The sequence below is a fragment of the Dioszegia hungarica genome (genome assembly GCF_025882075.1).
Source record: "Dioszegia hungarica strain PDD-24b-2 chromosome Unknown MKK02contig_5, whole genome shotgun sequence".
NCBI lineage: Eukaryota > Fungi > Basidiomycota > Tremellomycetes > Tremellales > Bulleribasidiaceae > Dioszegia > Dioszegia hungarica.
Window position 1 is genome coordinate 822,149 of NW_026515767.1, and position 17,547 is coordinate 839,695.

The 17,547-nt window shown below is 56.6% G+C and overlaps 7 protein-coding genes across 7 annotated transcripts; 1 reads left to right on the forward strand and 6 right to left on the reverse strand.

Annotated features, from left to right (window-relative positions):
• Positions 1-62: 62 nt before the first annotated feature.
• Positions 63-5,499, reverse strand: MKK02DRAFT_22039 (P-loop containing nucleoside triphosphate hydrolase protein; the record flags this gene model as incomplete). Its single annotated transcript, XM_053086506.1, has 27 exons — positions 63-170; positions 226-434; positions 490-715; positions 775-1,095; positions 1,212-1,258; positions 1,319-1,409; positions 1,462-1,507; positions 1,564-1,577; positions 1,631-1,648; positions 1,702-1,785; positions 1,841-1,936; positions 2,008-2,098; positions 2,148-2,218; positions 2,321-2,458; positions 2,528-2,953; positions 3,003-3,297; positions 3,364-3,514; positions 3,570-3,689; positions 3,739-3,948; positions 4,004-4,150; positions 4,208-4,453; positions 4,504-4,531; positions 4,575-4,685; positions 4,740-4,818; positions 4,870-4,898; positions 4,952-5,193; positions 5,244-5,499. 27 exons carry the CDS (start codon positions 5,497-5,499, stop codon positions 63-65), a joined length of 3,900 nt encoding a protein of 1,299 aa, XP_052948817.1.
• Positions 5,500-6,517: 1,018 nt separating this feature from the next.
• On the reverse strand, positions 6,518-7,106 carry MKK02DRAFT_22113 (uncharacterized protein; the record flags this gene model as incomplete). The annotated part of the gene is made up of 2 exons (XM_053086519.1): positions 6,518-6,880; positions 7,005-7,106. 2 exons carry the CDS (start codon positions 7,104-7,106, stop codon positions 6,518-6,520), a joined length of 465 nt encoding a protein of 154 aa, XP_052948818.1.
• Positions 7,107-7,327: 221 nt separating this feature from the next.
• On the reverse strand, positions 7,328-9,197 carry MKK02DRAFT_22120 (putative lipase 2; the record flags this gene model as incomplete). Its single annotated transcript, XM_053086522.1, has 4 exons — positions 7,328-7,423; positions 7,460-8,543; positions 8,585-8,714; positions 8,759-9,197. 4 exons carry the CDS (start codon positions 9,195-9,197, stop codon positions 7,328-7,330), a joined length of 1,749 nt encoding a protein of 582 aa, XP_052948819.1.
• Positions 9,198-9,517: 320 nt separating this feature from the next.
• Positions 9,518-12,124, forward strand: MKK02DRAFT_42084 (uncharacterized protein; the record flags this gene model as incomplete). Its single annotated transcript, XM_053091831.1, has 10 exons — positions 9,518-9,588; positions 9,644-9,684; positions 9,743-9,828; positions 9,891-10,009; positions 10,060-10,157; positions 10,218-10,231; positions 10,278-10,295; positions 10,348-10,356; positions 10,403-11,811; positions 11,884-12,124. 10 exons carry the CDS (start codon positions 9,518-9,520, stop codon positions 12,122-12,124), a joined length of 2,106 nt encoding a protein of 701 aa, XP_052948820.1.
• A 32-nt stretch (positions 12,125-12,156) lies between these two features.
• On the reverse strand, positions 12,157-13,185 carry MKK02DRAFT_31300 (uncharacterized protein; the record flags this gene model as incomplete). The annotated part of the gene is made up of 5 exons (XM_053088256.1): positions 12,157-12,195; positions 12,253-12,297; positions 12,344-12,617; positions 12,664-13,004; positions 13,057-13,185. 5 exons carry the CDS (start codon positions 13,183-13,185, stop codon positions 12,157-12,159), a joined length of 828 nt encoding a protein of 275 aa, XP_052948821.1.
• A 687-nt stretch (positions 13,186-13,872) lies between these two features.
• MKK02DRAFT_42086 (uncharacterized protein) lies at positions 13,873-14,422 on the reverse strand (the record flags this gene model as incomplete). The annotated part of the gene is made up of 2 exons (XM_053091832.1): positions 13,873-14,203; positions 14,337-14,422. The coding sequence occupies 2 exons, from the start codon at positions 14,420-14,422 to the stop codon at positions 13,873-13,875; spliced, it is 417 nt and encodes a 138-aa protein (XP_052948822.1).
• Positions 14,423-15,102: 680 nt separating this feature from the next.
• MKK02DRAFT_21982 (uncharacterized protein) lies at positions 15,103-17,509 on the reverse strand (the record flags this gene model as incomplete). Its single annotated transcript, XM_053086494.1, has 10 exons — positions 15,103-15,318; positions 15,373-15,422; positions 15,471-15,648; positions 15,699-15,845; positions 15,893-16,078; positions 16,166-16,250; positions 16,294-16,403; positions 16,450-16,602; positions 16,773-17,068; positions 17,338-17,509. The coding sequence occupies 10 exons, from the start codon at positions 17,507-17,509 to the stop codon at positions 15,103-15,105; spliced, it is 1,593 nt and encodes a 530-aa protein (XP_052948823.1).
• Between the last annotated feature and the right edge of the window lie 38 nt (positions 17,510-17,547).

Below are 17,547 nucleotides of genomic sequence, written 5' to 3' on the forward strand. Positions count from 1 at the left end.
CGCCATCGCTTCCCGCCTGATCCGCTCGATATCTTGACGTGACAAATGCTGCACTCGTCAGCTCATCTTTCAGACACCACCTTCTGAGAGCCATAGCTGACACTCACCTGCTTCTCACATAAGAGCCTGAACAGACCTCCCTTTTCATACAACTTCGACGGCGTATCAAACTATACTCGTCAGCTATCAGCTCTTGACTCACTGAGACGGCACTCAGAAGCTCACCTCCACAATCCTCCCTTGCTCCAAAACCATGACCCGATCAAAATACACCACCGTCTCCAGCCGATGCGCAATGCTCAATATCGTCGTCCCCCTAAACTCCCGCTGAATGACCTTTTGTATCAACGCATCCGTTGTGGAATCGACAGAAGAGGTCGCTTCGTCCAATACGAGGATGTTCGGGCGACGGACGAGCGCGCGCGTCAGTGCGACTAGTCGGATGAGCTTGTGTTTTCCTCTTCGCACCAGAGAACGGGGAAAACTCACGTAGTTGTCGTTCACCCGCACTGTAGTTGGCTCCCCCTTCAGTCACTTCGGATTCGAGGTGGAACTTGCCCCGCAGACTCTGGGCGAATTCGGGGATGCAGCGGATAGCATCAAGGGCGGTATTAAGGTCGCAGTCTGTTCTGCAAGCGGTGGGGTCGAGGTTCTGACGGACGGTGCCGGTAAATAGGAAAGCCTCTTGCGGGATGATGGATAGTCCTTGTCGTAGCTGAACATCCATCAGCGTTCTCCCTTCCCCAGTGAAGAAAGCACCTCGACTGAACTCACTGTATCCACCCCGATCGTCTTTGTATCCACGCCATCTACCCAAACTCCTCCCCCAGACTCACAATCCACCATCCTAAACAACACCTGCGTGATGGAGCTCTTGCCCGCTCCTGTCCTTCCTATGATACCGACCTTCTCTCCGGCCCGCACAGAGAAGGAGAGGTTCTGGAGTACGAAAGGGAGGTCGGGTCGATATCGGAGAGAAACGTTCTGGAAGTTGATTGAGCCGGAGTGGGGCCAGGGGGGAGGCGGGTCTGTGGGGAGGGTGGAGGGGGGTTCGGGGGTGAGGTGGAGGTAGTGCTGGATGCGCTCGACGTTGTTCTGGAGGTATCAGCGGATATCATTCCACAGGGGGAGGAAGGTGATGTGCAGGGTGCGAACGAAAGGGGGAACGAGGGAAGGGGGAAAGAGGAAAAGAAACGGGCAGGTGGACGTACCATTTCTTGTTCGCAGTATGCGAAGAGGGGGACAAGCTTGGTCAGAGCTCATAAATCAGCTTGACGTCCGAGCGATCCTGGACTCACAGCTGACGGATCGAACTTACTAGTAGTCGTGGCGAGAGCGTATGTGAGTACGACTCCAAATTTGGCTGGATCGACCGAATTCCGGAACATGACGCCAAAGATAGCTATCAGCTACAAGGTCAGCTGGTCGTGACTCGACCAGAGCAGGAACCGGTGAACTGACGAGAACGAGGAGCTGGGACATGAAATCCAGCCTGACTATAAGCCATCTGCAGAATCAGCTGTGTGTCTTACCAGCCACAGTGGTGAAAACGAGCGAGCTCACTGCTGTAGTGTAATCTGCATCAATGGTCAGCTGATTCCGTGCGGACGACATGCGGCTTACAACTCACGCTCAGTATTAGAGCTCTCTGCATCATGTCAGTTCTTCATCCCGTCTCTCGAATTGTCTGATGAAACTCACACCCTGACTATCCAAAGCAGACTGGACCCCTCGAAGACTTTGCGCTTGCTTCCCAAACGCCCGAATGACCAGAGTTCCACACAACTGCACGAGTCAGTTGACCATCCCGCCGAGGAAGCGCTGGTTCTTCTCAACTCACTTGCTCTCCGAACCTGCTATACACATCGCTCCGAAGGACCGAGTCGATCCGCTTGACCTCCCTCGACGTCTGCCGGTAAAAGCCAGCGGCAAAGTACTACTCTGATCAGCTGCTTGGCACTCCGATTCGGGCCAAATTGAGCTGATGCGTCTGGTCAGAGCACTCACGAGGTATATCCCTAGCGGGACGAATGCGATCCCCAGCCATGGGTATGTATATACGATAAGTACGAAGGTGCCCACGATAGACAGCGCTAGGCTGCAGTGTCAGCTGTACAGATGACACGCGCATCAGTCTGGTAGCTCACGTGAGGAAGTTGTTCCATACGGGCGCCAGGCGATCATCCAACATCTGCACATCTGGACTATCAGCAATGTCCTCCTACCTTGAGGAGAGCAGCGGAGGCAAAAGCTCACCTTTGGAGAGACGAGACAAGACCCTTCCGCTCTGCAAAAGTCAGCTATACTACATCTACACGACGGTGTTGAGTGTGATGAAGCTGACCGGATTCTGGTCGTGCCAGCTGATCGGGCTCCTCAGAACGCCATGCCAAGCTTCATGAAACAGGGTATAAGACGCTCGGAGACCGCCCAGAATCATACTGTACATGGAGACGAACTAACGGATCAGCTACATCCCATACGTGGAATTGACAGCTGGATGAGTCCGAACAAGGAGGAGACTCACAATACACAGCGTCATCATCATCCCGAGCCCCGCATAAACGCCCATATACTCTCCCTGTCCCCATCCCGCTATAGTCTGTCCTGACCAGAACCCCAGCATGAGCGAGTTTGCAACACTCGCGAGCTGCCCAAGACCCAGCGAGGCGAATATGAGGACGGCCCAGAGGGGGTTGCCCATGGCTCGAAAGTAGGCGGTGTAGGCTGACCACGATACGGAGCCGGTTTCGCGTTCTTCCGCGTCGTACAAATCCGCTTCTTTTTGCTCGTCCACTGTTGCTGGTCCTACCGTGTCGATGACATGGCTGGACGATCGCAGGTTCTGGATGTCGGGAAGAACAGAAAGAGGTCGAGCGGACGATAAGGGCCGATTCTGCGCCATCGATTCGCGGATCATGCCCCTGAGTGCGCCGTTCCGATTAACGAGATCCTGTTCCGTCAGCTCCGCCGCCGGCCATGAACCGGACGATTCAGCTCACCCTATACGTCCCCTGCTGAATCACTCTCCCAATTTCACCCTCCGAATCCAAAACAATAACCCAATCCGCCCTCGGCAACACATCCAGCTGATGCGTCACAAGCACCCTCGTCCTCCCCGCGAGTGGTCCTCGGAGTATACAATGGTGCAAGAGATGATGGCCCACTTGGGCATCTACGGCCGAGAGCGGGTCATCGAGGAGTACGATGCCAGATCGGGCGTATGCCGCGCGTGCAAGGCAGAGGCGTTGCCGTTGTCCCCCAGAGAGGGTGGTTCCGCGCTCGCCCACTTTCGTTCTGTTGTTTCAGCTTTTGTGCCCTCACACCGGTGCGGTCAATCAAGCTGGAGAGCAATGTACTTACTCGAGTCCTTGTTTCATTCCTGCGATATCCTGCTTGAGCCCACAGGCATCAATGACCCATTCTAGTCGGTTGTGGTCGATGTCGGCTAGAGGAATGCCGAAAGTGATGTTGTCCCGTACTGAGCCGGACATGACCCAAGCTTGTTGTGGAACTGCCAGCCATCAGCTAGACTACCCGTTCTCGATCAAAGGTACTTCAAAGCTCACCATAGCTTACAGTGCCGCTGAATCGAGTATACCCCTTGCTCTGCCGCATATCCCCAAGAAGTCCAGATAAGAGCGCGCTCTTTCCAGTCCCCACTCGTCCAACAATGCAGACTAGCGCTCCTAGCTAGTGAGCTTGATTGTGGCTGATCAGACTACTCTGCTAACTCACCTTTAGGGATCCTGATATCCAGATCGGTGAGCCTGAAAGGCAGACTTGCCGGCGCTGCTTTTTCTGTACTCTCCTCGACATCCACCTCTTCCGGCGGAGGACCGACATCGTACTCGAAGTCTCCGCGACAGTCGACCGCATACCGAGCTTGCTTATCGATATTGAGCGACTGAGCCATCTCCTCCGCTTTCAGCAGGTCGTTGATCCGCCCTGTGATGTCAGCTTCTGATCCCACAGACACACAGTCACAACAGCGGTAACTGACGGACGGCAGACATGGCGTCACTCAGTGCAGTCAAGATCATGGGCAGGAACGAAATCGGCATTTCGAGAATATTGAAGTACTGCAGGGCGGAGAAGATGATGGCCGCGTCGAGGGTATGGCCTATCAAGCTATACGTGACGAACGACACTGTAAGGTCAGCTTCTGCTCCTTGTCCGATCGTACAACAGGGGCCAAGTAGCTCACGGATAGCTGCGAGCATGGGAAGGAGGTACGACACCCCAGTCATCGTCGCCCGATTCAGCCCATTATCCCTCAACTTTCCCAATTCCGCCTTTCGCAGCTCGTTGACTTCCTCCTCGAAGTGCGCGCCGTAAGCGTACAGCTTTACGGAGCGGATATGGGCTATAACTTCTGACAGGAGCCGGATGCGGGCGTCGACGATTGTTTGTTGGGACTGGCGGTAGCGGAGCATACGGGCGAAGAAGAAGGCTAGAGGGTCAGCTTGACATCACGAATGGGGACCGTCTACAGCAACTGACACTGGATGGGAGCAGCCAGAGCCAGGACCTCTCTATTAGCTATGAAGAGGGGTGTGCGCAGAGAGACTTACTGCCAATCCGACGAGCGCCGAGTAGCCAAGCGTGTAAATGAGTAGTCCGATCCCAATGACGATCTGGGGGGTCATGGTGAGAGAGTCTGCACATCTAGGGACTGCCCATTCCTACTCGATAAGCTGGGTCCCCGCACCTAGACCTTGGACAGCGGAGTAGCATACCAGGTAAGAAGCATCTGACGATACGAGATTCGTCAGGTGTCCATTCGTCATTTCCAGGCGAGTTCGACCAGATAATCGCCTACTTGATCAGCTCGGAGCATACCAAATGGAGCTCTTGTGGCTAGCTTACAGCGACTTTCTCGAGATCAGATCAACACACTATCGAGTCAGCTCACTTGCCATCTCCGGCTGAGAAGCCTGCGATGACTTACCGCGGACCTCAGCATATACCCAATCGTGAACAGCCTCTGCTCCGCCTGCGCCAAACACAAACCCGCGATCCACAACATCGCAAACAGCCCCAAAGCCAACCCGATCCCATACGCCTGAGAGGGCGGTTCCGAGAGTCCTTCCGTGCTTGTCCCACTAGCTCGGACGGCTGCGAATGTATGGGCGGTATTGAGCTGCTGTATAATCAAGCGGGTGACGAGGGGAGCTGTGATCTGGAGACCGTCTGCGAGGTAAGCTTTAGACACCGCAAAAGTCGTGGAGGAGCCAACTTACAGCCAACACCCTCGATGATCGTCGCAACCCAAAACCGCCGCTTCGTAGCGCGATACATAGCCTTCCACAGGCTCATATCATACCACACCCCATCATCCTCGGCGGCCTGATCAAGTCGGATCTTCTTCGCTTTCTTCTTCCCAAACTTCGCATCGAGACCGTCGTCCTCACCACCGCCGTCGCCGTCCCCGTGCGTTCCCTTTTTGCTCTCGGCCGGTTCGATTTTCTCAGGGACGGCAAATATCGTCCGCCTCATATCCTGCTTGATCGGCCGAATGGGCATCGCGGGGTAGCTATCGGAAGCGACCCAACTGAGCATCTGTCCTACTTCTCCAGCCTGCGCGAGGAGATCCGCACCCCATACTGACTTGGGTATGGTCTTTCGGCCGGTATGAGAGCGGCGGCCAAGGACTGTCCGAGGACGAGGGGGGTCGGCGGATGGGACGAAGGTAGTGCGTGGCCTTGCGCTGGAGGGATTGGTGAGGGCTGTCGATGGGGAGGAGGCGCCTTGACGGCGTGAAGGTGGTAGGCGGGCTTCGAATTGCTTCTCCAGCTCGTCCGCGACCTGCCCTGTCAGCTTTGTCTAGCCCGTCGGATGAACGATGGCAGCTCACGGTCTGAGCTTTCAGATCATCAGTCAGGTCCCAGAGATCTGGTAGTGTCAGCTTGGCTCGGTGTACATCGTACGGACATGATACAGCTTACCATCAGGTTCCAAAGGCCTCGAATACCCCACCTTCAGTATCGGCGTGATCCAGTGGAAGAAGAGCTTCGATAGCGGGTTCGCCTTGATCCAAGGGAGAGGCTCGTCCTTGAAGACTGCGGGCGGGGCGAACGATGGACGGAAGAATGGGATAGGCATGGCGAGTTGATGCAGAGGAAGACCTGTGATCAGTCGCCAATGCAGGTAAGATGAGATGTGGAAGACGGTTGAGCCCTCCTTCCTGTCGTCTTGATGTGGGCTGGTTCGTACTCCGCTGGCCTGGACGAGGATCACCGGCCGACTATCTTTCGACATCCTTTGTTCTGCTGCGTTTCGGCGTCGCAAGGCGTGACCTGCCTTTCCTAAGTCGGGTCGAGTATCGGCCGACGAGGATGTCAGGGAAATACCATGTGTCAGTGGCGGCTGTAAAGCATCCTACGGTCGATGACTAGGGCGATCTTGATGAGTCAAAGCGGTCAGGGGTGCTTTGACATTTGCAGGAAGCGTCTGAGCAGGACTGCCTATGATGCATCCAGCTCAATCGTACACTGAAGACATCAGCTCCTCGTCCCTACCCACGCACTCCTGCCCACTCCCCACAAACGGCATCCCAAGGGAGGTACTCACCGTGTATCAGCGCATACCCTCCAATCCAAAACAACAGGAACCCCAGCACATTCTCCTGTCCGACCCCCATGAGCCCCAACCATCCTTTCCACCCCACCCCTGCTACTGCTCCTTTACCGCCTGCTTGAGCCTCAGCCTCCGCAGCGGCCTTTGGTCCCTGGTCTATATACTTCGATACATTGAAACCGCATTTCAGGGCGCTGACGAGGTATGCGGACCCCAGGGAGGTTAGGGCGTAGAAGGCGAATCCGCGCCAGTTTGTTATGCCGAGTATGCCGATCACGAGGCCGGTGAAGCAGGCTGAGAGCTGGAGGGTCAGCTCTGAATGTTTGCAGATCAAGTAGATGCGACAGCTGATAGCTTAAAAGGTGGAGGAAGTGGAGAAGCGGTAGGGAAGAAAGGGGACGAACGGTAGATAGGGATCCAAGCACTCGGGTGTTGTGCGCTACGGCGGGAGGGTAGAGGGGCGAGTAAGATGGCGAGAAATGAGAGGCAGAGGCAGTGCCTGGTAGTTGGGGGCCGTTGGGATTCATGATGCCTGTCCAGAAGAAGGATGAAGTAGGAAAGCAGGCGATATTCGAAGCTTCGGTGCATGGTTGACGAGTCCGCTCGGACCCGGTGGAGGTGGAGGTGATCCACCGGATCCACTGATGTCTGTGCCGCTCCCTGCTTTGGCCTTTGATAGCCCAACAATCTACATCCTAAAGATACCGTGTATAAGATTGTCCTCTCCTCCCCCTCCCGGTCCCTTCGCTCAAAACCCCTCATCCCTCAACTTCAACATCAACCCTCCATAAAACCTCTTCAACTCAAACTTCTCCCTCTTCTTCTTCGCTCGTTCCTTCTCCTTCTGCTGGGCCACACTGATCCCTTCCCCCTTGGCCACTTCTCTCCGCTCATCATCCCTCTCCTTTTCCCTCTTTGCATCCGCCAGCTGTTTCTTCTTGGTCTCGACATTATCTCCGCCCGGAACCAGGTCCGTCACCCAATCCAGCACCTGGCCGACCTGCGCCAGATCCCAGGACGTCGCCGACGACGTCGCCTTGGTCACAGCATCAGGCGTGACTTTGGCGACTGCAGTGGCCGCGGTCGATACCGTCGACTTGGCGATATTCTTGGCTGAATCGAGGTGCTCCGATACGCCATTCCCGAAATCCCCTTGCCAGTCCCATCCCAGCCACCCTTCCCTATCCTCCTTGTTCGCCGAGCTCTCCTCTTCGTTATCCGCATCCTTCAGGGAAGAGGTATTCGGGAACAATCCCCCCTCCCCTCTCAACTCCCAGTGGTGCGTCTCATCCACCACACCCAGGAACTCTCCCCACTGCGCCGAATGAACCGAGACCAGCCCATCATTCCCCAAATACCCCTTGATCCCGCCGGGCGAGTCCTCGCCGTACCCATTCTCCGCCGCCGCATCGAGCACGAGCTTGGGGAACCACAGCGGGTGAAGAACCGACAGTTTCGATACCCGCCCAGCGACCGACATGTACTTGACGTCCGGTGAGTCGGGGTTGGCAGGGTTGAAGTGGTCCCTCGCGAACGAGGTAGTGAGGTTCGCGTAGGCGGGCGAGTCAAAGATGTTGAGGAGGTAGGAAGTGAGGGAGGTGGTGAAGCCTTTAGAGGTGTCTTTTTTCGACGATCCGGGGGCGCGGCCGAGGAGGGGAGCTTTGAGCGAGTATGGGAGAGCCTTGGCGACGGCCTCGGCGCCCTTCATGGCTACTTCGGTGGCGGAGGGGGAACCAACACCGATGTTGGCAGCGCACCAGTCCATGAATGGCGAGCCGTGGTGTGGGGTGCCGATGGTAGTGAGGGAAACGGGGGTGTAGGCTGTGGGTTTGATATTGGAGATGAGATACCGACAGTCGAGTCCGCCCATCGAGTGCGCGACAAAGTTTACGCCTGTCCCCCGGGGAAGCTGGTCTTTCAGGAACTTGTCCATTTGTTCCGCGCGTTCCTTGACGGAGCCGGTCCTGCGGGTCAGCTCAGCCATTGCTTTAGAGCTTGAGCTTACCCCTTGACACCGACGACGAGCACCTTCACTCCCATCTGATCCCGCAGGACTTCCAGTACAGACGCCCAGTAGTGTAGCTTCAGCGAAGGGAAGAGCGGTATTGGCGTTGCCGTTGAGAATCCATACAGTCCTGACTGTGAGCTACGTCATTGCGTTCCACTCAGGCTAGCTCACCATGGCAAAGTACCACAACCTCCCTCGGCGGCTTCAACGTCTTTGGTTGCAAGAGCCGCCCATCATTCATCAACGCGTATATCTGGGACGGCTGCTTGGGCAGGTCCGCATCCGGCTTGAGCGGTTGTCGAGGGGAAGGCGGTCCGGGCTCCGGTTTTGGGGATGGGGATGATTCGGGCTCTTCGTAGCTTCCCTTATGTTTCGACGGGCCGGCGACAGCGTTTCCTCCCTCCGTCACCTTTGCAGGCGTACCATCCTGCACGGCCGCCCGGAGTAGCCCATCCTCCCTCCTCGTCCTCACCAGAGGAGCCCGGATGAGCGGCTCAGCTCTCCCCTTGCCCTTCCAGGCCGCGGCTGTCCGGGGCACTTGCTCCGCCCAGCTCTTGACGAGGTACTGAGCCACCTGGAAGTATCGATATGGGCCAAGAGCCATGGGCATAGTAGCTGGAGCTTTGAGGTGTTGAGGTGTAATCGCTTGAGTGCCTGGGAGATCTCTGTATCTGTGTGTTGTAGAGTTTGTTGATGCAACGTGGCCTGCTTATGACGTCGATGACGATGAGTTTGGGGCGGAAGCAAAAATTAAGGTCAGGAACGTGTGATTACGGCATCGGACAAGGCCGAAACGCCTCCGCCACACATTCCTCAGCGCAAGGCAAGGTTGAGCGAGACCGGAGGTGAAGCGGTGCATTCACATTGTACCTCCTATAACATCAGCGCTTCATCACACAGCGCACCAACGAGGGCGCTATAGAAGACGACATGTCGCCGTCAGGATCTGTTCATAGCCCAGCAGCGGTGGAGCAGCTTCTGCTGCTCGTATGGGTGCACGGGTCAGTCCTCGTTCCTCCCACTCGCCTTCCGAGACAGCAAGGCTGATTAAAGCAGGTTCAAGGGCAACCAAGCCACTTTCCAAGACTTTCCACATGGTCAGCTGGCGAGGATTTTCGCGCTGTTTGGCTCGGTCTTGATCGCTGATGCTTGTAGACGTTGGCGAGGCGGCAAAGAAGCGGTTCACGACATATGATGTCATAAGTATCATATACCCAAAGTACCGCACAGTCGGAGAGATTGTAAGCTACCGGGTTCCCTCTTAGTGATTATGCAAGTAGCGCTTGTAGCTGATAGCGCGTAGGAAGTGGCCACCGCTGCCTTTGTACAATGGCTGTACAAATACGTTAACGACCTGGAGCAGCAGAAGGTGGACAGCACAGGTCATGCGGTACATACCAGTGTGATCCTATTTGGACACTCGTGAGCTACATTGTCTAATACTGGGGAAGTATGCCAAGCTGATAATGTAGCATGGGCGGTATGCTTGTAGCTGATGCGGCCAAAGCGGTCCGGGACGAGATCAAGGCGAAGCCTGGCAAGAATCTAGCGGACGTGAGGGGAGTGATCGGTATGTCAAGCTAGATGGTTTTTGAAGTCCTGGAATCCGGCTTGTAGCTGACATACATAGCAATAGATACTCCGGTGAGCTAGCGGTTCTGGATATAGAGCGAAAGCTGACCGAGACAAGTTTATCGGTATCCATCCCGTAAGCTTCCTCGAACGCAAACTCTGAGCGTCTACCCAAGCTAACCAAGCAGGCTTTAGTAGTCAGTCCCAACCGTTCATTAAGTGACACTGGCAACTGATGTATAGTCATATGGTATCGAGCAGCTCGACGCGTATATCGACAAAGCCCTTCTCGACACCGGCGCCTTTTTCGAAAACTCCCCCAAATTCCTGCGTACCGGCCTCAACAAGATCGGCATCAACCCCCAAGCGCTTAAATCACCACCCATACCCGGTTCGCCAGGTTCTGGCACCGGCTTTCTCGATCCCGAAGGTCGGCTCGGCAGGAGCTTTTCGACCGTCCTCGCCTTACCTGGCCAGGTCAGCAGTTCCGACTGGGACTGGACAAGCGCAGCGAGAGGCGGAGGGCTGAAGGGGTTGAGGAGGGCTATTAGTGGGCAGAAGGACGAGGAGGGGGAGGGGGATGAGTTGACGTTGCAGGAGAAGGCGGAGAAGGTTGAGAAGAAACGGTTGGAGAAGGAGCGGAAGGAGCGGGAGAAGCGGGAGGCGAAGGAAAAGAAGGAAGAGGAGAAGCGGGTCAAGAAGGAGATCAAGGAACAGGAGAAGCGGGAGAAGCAGGAGGAGAAGCGGAAAGAGAAGGAACGGAAGGCTGCGGAGAAGAAGGCGAAGAATGAGGAGAAGAAGGCGGCGGATGGGGAGGAGAACGAAGAGAAGGACGGGGATGCGGACAGCGATCAGGGGGAGAAGGGGGAGAAGGGGGAGAAGACGGATAACCAAGCGGCTGTCGACGAGGCGGAGGATGGGAAGGAGGAAGAAGGGAAGAGCGAGGGAACCAAAGACGACAAGGGAGCGAAGGGAGAAAAGACGGATAGTACAGGGGAGGATGGCGAGAAGACCATTCAGGTGGGGTCGCCAGATCACGACACACAGGCTGAGTCCCCTCCGGAGGTCCTCGAGACTGCTCCGTCTACCTCTATACCGCCCCCGCTGCCTCCTCGTCGGTCAACGCAGCGGCCCGACCCTTCGCGAGCAGCATCTTCTCATCCGGCCAACCCGTCCAAGCAGGAAGCGGACCGGGCCTTCACAGGATCGGTCCAATCTATATTCGACCCAGCGGATGTTGGCAACGGCGGAGATGCGCATCCAGATCAACCACAACCGAATCTCGTCGTGTCAGGTGACGGCGCTACTCCCTCTGATCTACCATCGTTCACCTCCGATCCAAAGACGAAAGGTGTCAGTCCCCCATCTGATACAACCCCAACAGCATCCCACTCCCCCTCCCCTGATCCCTCCCATCGCGACGCCCCCTCAGAAGACGAACGCCCCACCTCCCCGATACCCACCATGGATGCCTCGTCCTCCGAGCCCGGCGGCACCATCACCAACGCCCAAAAGAAGGAGCAGCAAAAGAAGAATTGGAGGTGGGCCAAGGCGCACATGGAGTTCATGTCTAGCTGTTGGAGTGTCGGGGACATCGCGAAGCGTATGAAGGGGATTGATGGGTTCCAAAGGGACGGAATATACTTTGTCAAGTGAGTCTCTGATTTGTCACCCTGCGAGATGGTATGCATGTGTACCGTACAAGAGCAGAGCTGAGGGTACAGCATATACAGTATCGTCAAAGCATCCCCACCCCTCCATCCTAAAGATCGCACCTTCGTCTCCCTCCCTACGATCCACCACCCCACCAAAGAAAGCTGGAAACCATTCGTCCACGATTCAGCGGCGGACCAGGTCGAGGCGCACATGAGCATGTTTGATAAAGAGAAACATAAGGGGTATGGGCGGTTGATTGGGGTTATCGAGGATGAGATTGGGGAGGTGTTGAAGCGGATGACGGAATGAGGCGGAAGATCTTGATTCGTATGGAACGTTGGTCAATCTCGGTACCAGGCTGGGGACCATGTATGACCGGCCTGTAGTATCAGCACACCGATACAAGGAAGATGTGCTGTGGTGATGGAGCAGCGTACCTGGTCTAGTCGGACACGTTCTTCCCGGCCCATCACCTGCAATGCCTGCCCTGATCAGCTACAGACGTTGTCTCCTTATAGCTGTACATACATGCGTCATTGTCCGGCTCATCATCGGCCACTCTGTCCCCCCAATATCCACCTTCCCCGGCTGACCCGGTGCATCGAATGGCCGCCTGAGTCCAAATTGCTCCAGCGTAGGAAGGAGCATCCAGGATGTTGGCTGGCCAAGCGCATTGTTCGGCGCGGTACTCTCCATACCTGCCGAGAGCGGTGGAAGAGGTCGATCAGTCGGGGCAGGGATATACTGCGGCATCGGTCGATATCCCAACTTCTTCTCCAGCTTCATTGCCGAGTTCCGCGCTCTGACTCGTCAGCGTACTCTTCCCCATCGCGTACAGACTCACTCACTTCAACTCCTGCTTCGCCCGATCCCTCGCTTCCTTCTCCTCCCGCCCCTTCCTTGCCTCCTCAGCCTTCATCGCCGCCCTCTGCTCTTTATCCAGCCCATGCAGATACTTGATCTCTTCCTTCCGCTGCTTCTCCCACGCGTGCCGTTCCGACCGAGGGAGATACTTGAAATCGAGCGGGAAAGGGGTGGGACGGAGCGCGGCGGTCAGGCTCGGGTGATTGGTGGCTGTGATGGCGGCCTGAGCGGGGGAGATCGTACTGGACAGAGGACGAGGCGCTGTGGAGTGGCCGGAAGGGGCGGGAGGGAGGTAGCCGACCGGAGGCAGGGGGAGGTACGGCGGCTATGGAGTCAGAATCAAGGACTCTAGAGGTGCAGGCTCGATAGGGGCTCACCTGTTCATTCTTCACTCCGACAAGGCGTTCCCAGAATCCAGCCTTCTCGATGATCCGCCTGGGCGGCGCATGGGGGTTATTCGGGTCCTGCTCGAAGCGGACTTTCATCCCTTTGACTTGCGGTGCCATATTGGAGGGTAACAGCGATAAGTATGGTCAATAGTCTACAGAGGAATCAGTAAGGCCAGGCGAGAGGAGATATGGGCAGATGTATTCAGCGAGGACAAAGAAGAGCTTTTGTGCGGATGGAGCGAGGTGAGGACAGCGCGTGTGTGAGCGAGGAATGAGGTTTCGGGGACAAAAAGAAGACTTCGTGAGCATGAGACTGGGGATGGCTATCTTGCTTCGTCTTCCGCTCGGCGGGAAGCCCTCGTCTCTGTTCGCTCTAGATGGCACTGGCATATATAGAGGCGACGCGAGGTAAATTACCAGAGTAGGCTGAGCGAAGCAGAGCAGACAGAGCGAGCTGATCACGAGATGATTCTATTAAGGATTACCCGAAGAGGACAAATATTTGTGTTACAAACGGGCTAATGCGAGACGACGTCGATTTGATTCGGACATTTGCGGCGTTTCAACTCTGAAATTGGATCATGGTCAAGCTTTGGCGGAGTGCATCTGTAGAGGCGGAGGCTGCCTAGCTGATCAATCGACTGATGATGGGGCTGCCTATACTCGCGTATGTACCTCCTGTGACGTCCTGCTCCTCGGACCTAAATGAGACCGTGAGAGTGGATCGTCGCTCTCGACCGCGCTACATAGGTACAATCTCAAGTCCAGCTGTTCGCCAGACCTGACCTGACTAGCCCGACCGTACTACTTGGCCAAGTACTGCCCAGTCGCAATCAACACAGCTGCCGTCGCCCCATGTATACCCAATGCCGTCCCCCAGCTTCCACCTCGACTGATCACCACCAGTGCATCGCCGATAGGCGTCACCGCCGCCGCCGTCATCGCCCATCCGGATGCCGACTGGCCCGCCACGCGCCACACCACAAGGGGCACGATACCGGACGTGATGTCCCGGATACCCTTGATGGCTGTGAAGGCTCGAGCGTCGTCAACGGCTACGCCGAACCCCTCCGCGGCGACGTTGGGGGCGAGGAGAAAGCGGGCGCCAATGAAGTTGATGGCGAGGCAGCAGCCACTGCCGTGGTGAGGCAGATGGTGGTGAGAGTGCTGGGTTGTTTGTTCATGGTGCTACTAGTAAGATGTGGGTCTGCAGGTGCATGGTGCGACGGAGACTCGGGCAGATGTCAGGCGAAGCGGGGCTGACTCACAAGACTTGTCTGGGGCGATGAGCGTACGCTGAGGCTTGAGAGGTGTGATGAGGTCTGGGAATGGCACTGGCTAGATTGCGGCTCATATGTGCTGCGGATAGAGAGGATGGCCAGCGTGGTGCTGGGCCTTTATATAGCTCTGGCTCTCGGATGTAGCAGCTCGGAGATGATTCAGCTGAGCTCGGAGCCGGCGTCCGACTGATGGCCGAGTTACGTCACGCCCGGAGATGACAAGCGCCCGAGTAAGATCCCCGAGAATGGCAGCTGTAGCACAAGGGTCAAGGTAGGTCAAGGTGCCACGCTCGACCGGTCTGCACGAGTGTGAGCACCGTCACGATAAGCCCGTAGATGTATCAGCTTAGCCCGAGGGGTATTTCTCCTTTGGTGGTCAGGCTATATTGCAAGGAAAGAAAGGAGGGCCTCCGTCCTCCTCTGTCCTCAGCCACTATGACGCCACTGAGCGACCAAGCGATCGAGATATATGTGAGTGCGGGGAGAAGGAACGTATCGCAAAGGATAGAACGGTGAACAAAGGGCACACTCAGTCAAAGAGCTAACCATGGCTGGTTTGAGAGGGATCGCTTCCCTTCCGATCGCCCCTTGACATAAAGCTCAAAGACCAAAGACCCGTCAGTACAGAGAACCAGCATGCATCTTCATTCGTTACCGATACGTGAAAACAAGAAGCAGCAGCCCAGACCTCCCGGTCTTCCGGTACCCGTCGAGTCCCCATCCAGCGGTATCCGCCTCCCGGATCACTCCTCGCTCATCCCGACGCAAGCGTAGGTGGCACCCCACCACCACCACCCTCGTTCCTCTCCCTATCCCTGTTACCGCCCCGTCCGCCCCTTCCTCCTCGACCTCCCCGTCCACCGCCACCCCTTCCGCCACCGCGACCACCGCCACCCCGCCCGCCTCGACCGCGCCCACCACCACCGTGGTGCTTGTTGACGTCCCGCTCGTTGTTCTTGGCCGACTGGGCCTTGAACGCCTCGTTCGCCTCGTCCTCCTTCTCCTTGAGCTTCTTGGCGATGACGCCACCTTGGAAGCTGGCGCGGGTGGCCCAGAAGTCCTGGAGCTCCTCGGCTGATAATCAGCTCTGTCCCTACCCCATTTCGGATCGACGAAACGTACTGGTCATGTGGTCCCAAGTAACCTGTACACCACCATAGGTGAGCTTCGCATCCCTCAGCTTCTCCAACTCCACGTCGGTAAAAGACCCGTTGTCCTTCTTGGCAAGACGGCCCCCCTGCTCCTTGGGCGGCGCAGCGAGGAAGGGCTCGGTGATACCTCCGGGACCCATGATCTGGGCCTGGGAAGTCAGCTAATGCCCGGTTCAAAGCTCCGCCATTCATAGCTGACCTTGAGATCCTTCCAATCTGCCTTCTCGCCCGCACCCGTGAACTTCAAAGCCGACTTGGGCTGAAATGGGATCCTGGAGGGATCGAGGACCTTGCCGGTCGCGCGGTCGCACTTGAGCATAGCGCCCAGGTACTCGAGCTCGAACGGCTAGTCCATTAGCTTGGTTTTCTCTGCGTGAAGGAAGTATGGCTCACCTCAGTCGTCTGTTGCCTCTTAGCCTGACGGTCATCCCCATCCCCATCATCCCTCCTCCGCTTGAGGCTCTCAACAGAAACGGGAATCGCCTTGCCGACAATAGCCACCTCATCGGGGATGGGGGCGAGGTTGGCGGTCTGACCCTTGCGCAGCTTGTCGAGCTCACGGAACGCGTTGAACTTCTCCTGTCCTCCCCTGTTGTTCCTCCCGGCGTTGTTGCGGGGCTTCACGCCGTCGCCACCGTCCACAGCCTTGCTGTTGGCAGCGTCGACGGGCTTTCCAGCTGGGTTGGAAAAGTTGTCGATAGGCAAGCCCTTCGCCTTGCGCTCCTCGGTCTTCATGTCGACGTATTGTTGCCTGCGAGTCAGCTGACACTTGGAGTATCGTACGCTGAGCTTACTTCGACATCTTGATCATCTCGGGTCCATCGGGGAGGTACTTCTCGATAGACTCCTTCGCGAGGAACGCCTCCGCCTTTTGCTGCGTGGCAAACTCGACAAAGACCGACCCCTACGCGTCAGCTATTAACTCCTTCCGACAGCAAAGACTAGCTTACCTTGAACGCTCCCTTGCCCTTGCCCCCCGCGCCCGACCCCTCCTTGTCCTCCCGCCTCATCCGGACCGCGTTGATTTCGCCAAATTGCTCAAAGTACTGCAGGATCTTCGTCTGGGTCTCCTGACCTTCCTTGACCTCCTCCCCGAATCCTTTCTGCCAGATCAGCTTTCTCCCCTGGCCTTGATGAACACCTCATGACTACAAAGCTGCAGAGGTTCGATCAGGGAGAGCCAAAAAGACTGGCCAACGCCTTCAAGTCGGATCGTCACATCCCCGTCATGACGCCGAGGTGGATATGAGCAAAAAAGGAGATGTAAACTCACCACATACACGCTCCGCGCCCAAGCTCCAGCGGTATCCTTCTCCATCGGCTTGATCCGCCTCACGTTCTCTCCATCCTCGCTGACGCTCAAAAGTGGGTTTGGCCCCTCCTTCGAGATCGTCTGCCTGAGAGCGTACGCGACGAAGGGTACGCCGAGGCCCTGGTACGGATCCCGCATGCGCGCAAAGGAGATGAGGGTTTTGATGGGGACCCAGCCGTACATGGGGTCGTTGCAGCATGTGAGGGAGAAGAGGTATCGGTCGATGGGAAGGTTGGCGTCGGAGAAGTAGAAGTTGACTGAAAGTTAGCCACGCCCACTACAGGAGATGGTCGACTCTGGATCAGATCATACCCCCAATCCCCATACGTGCGAACCTTAAACGCCTTGGAATGCGGCCCCAAAGCACCCATCTCCACCATCTGCACCATCTCCATCCATCGTACACTCTCGGTCCTCACACCTGCTCTCATACCCCTTTCCGACTTGATCTTTTGTGTTGAATTCGGATCTCACTCTACCACCCACCGCCTCCCGACCTGATCTCACAAAAACGACTGCAACTCACTCTGCTTGGAAGCACCGTTCAAGAGGATCTGCACTTCCTCCGCCGACTTGCCCTCGACAGTAGGCAGGGGCTCGTCGAATACGATGACATCCTTCTCCTGCTTGATCTCCGGCTTGGTCTCGGTAGAGGTAGACGCCTCAGCCTCGGCGGAAGGGGCGGTAGACTCGCTCATCTCGACGTCCTGAGGTGCGGCAGTGCCAGCGGCGGCGG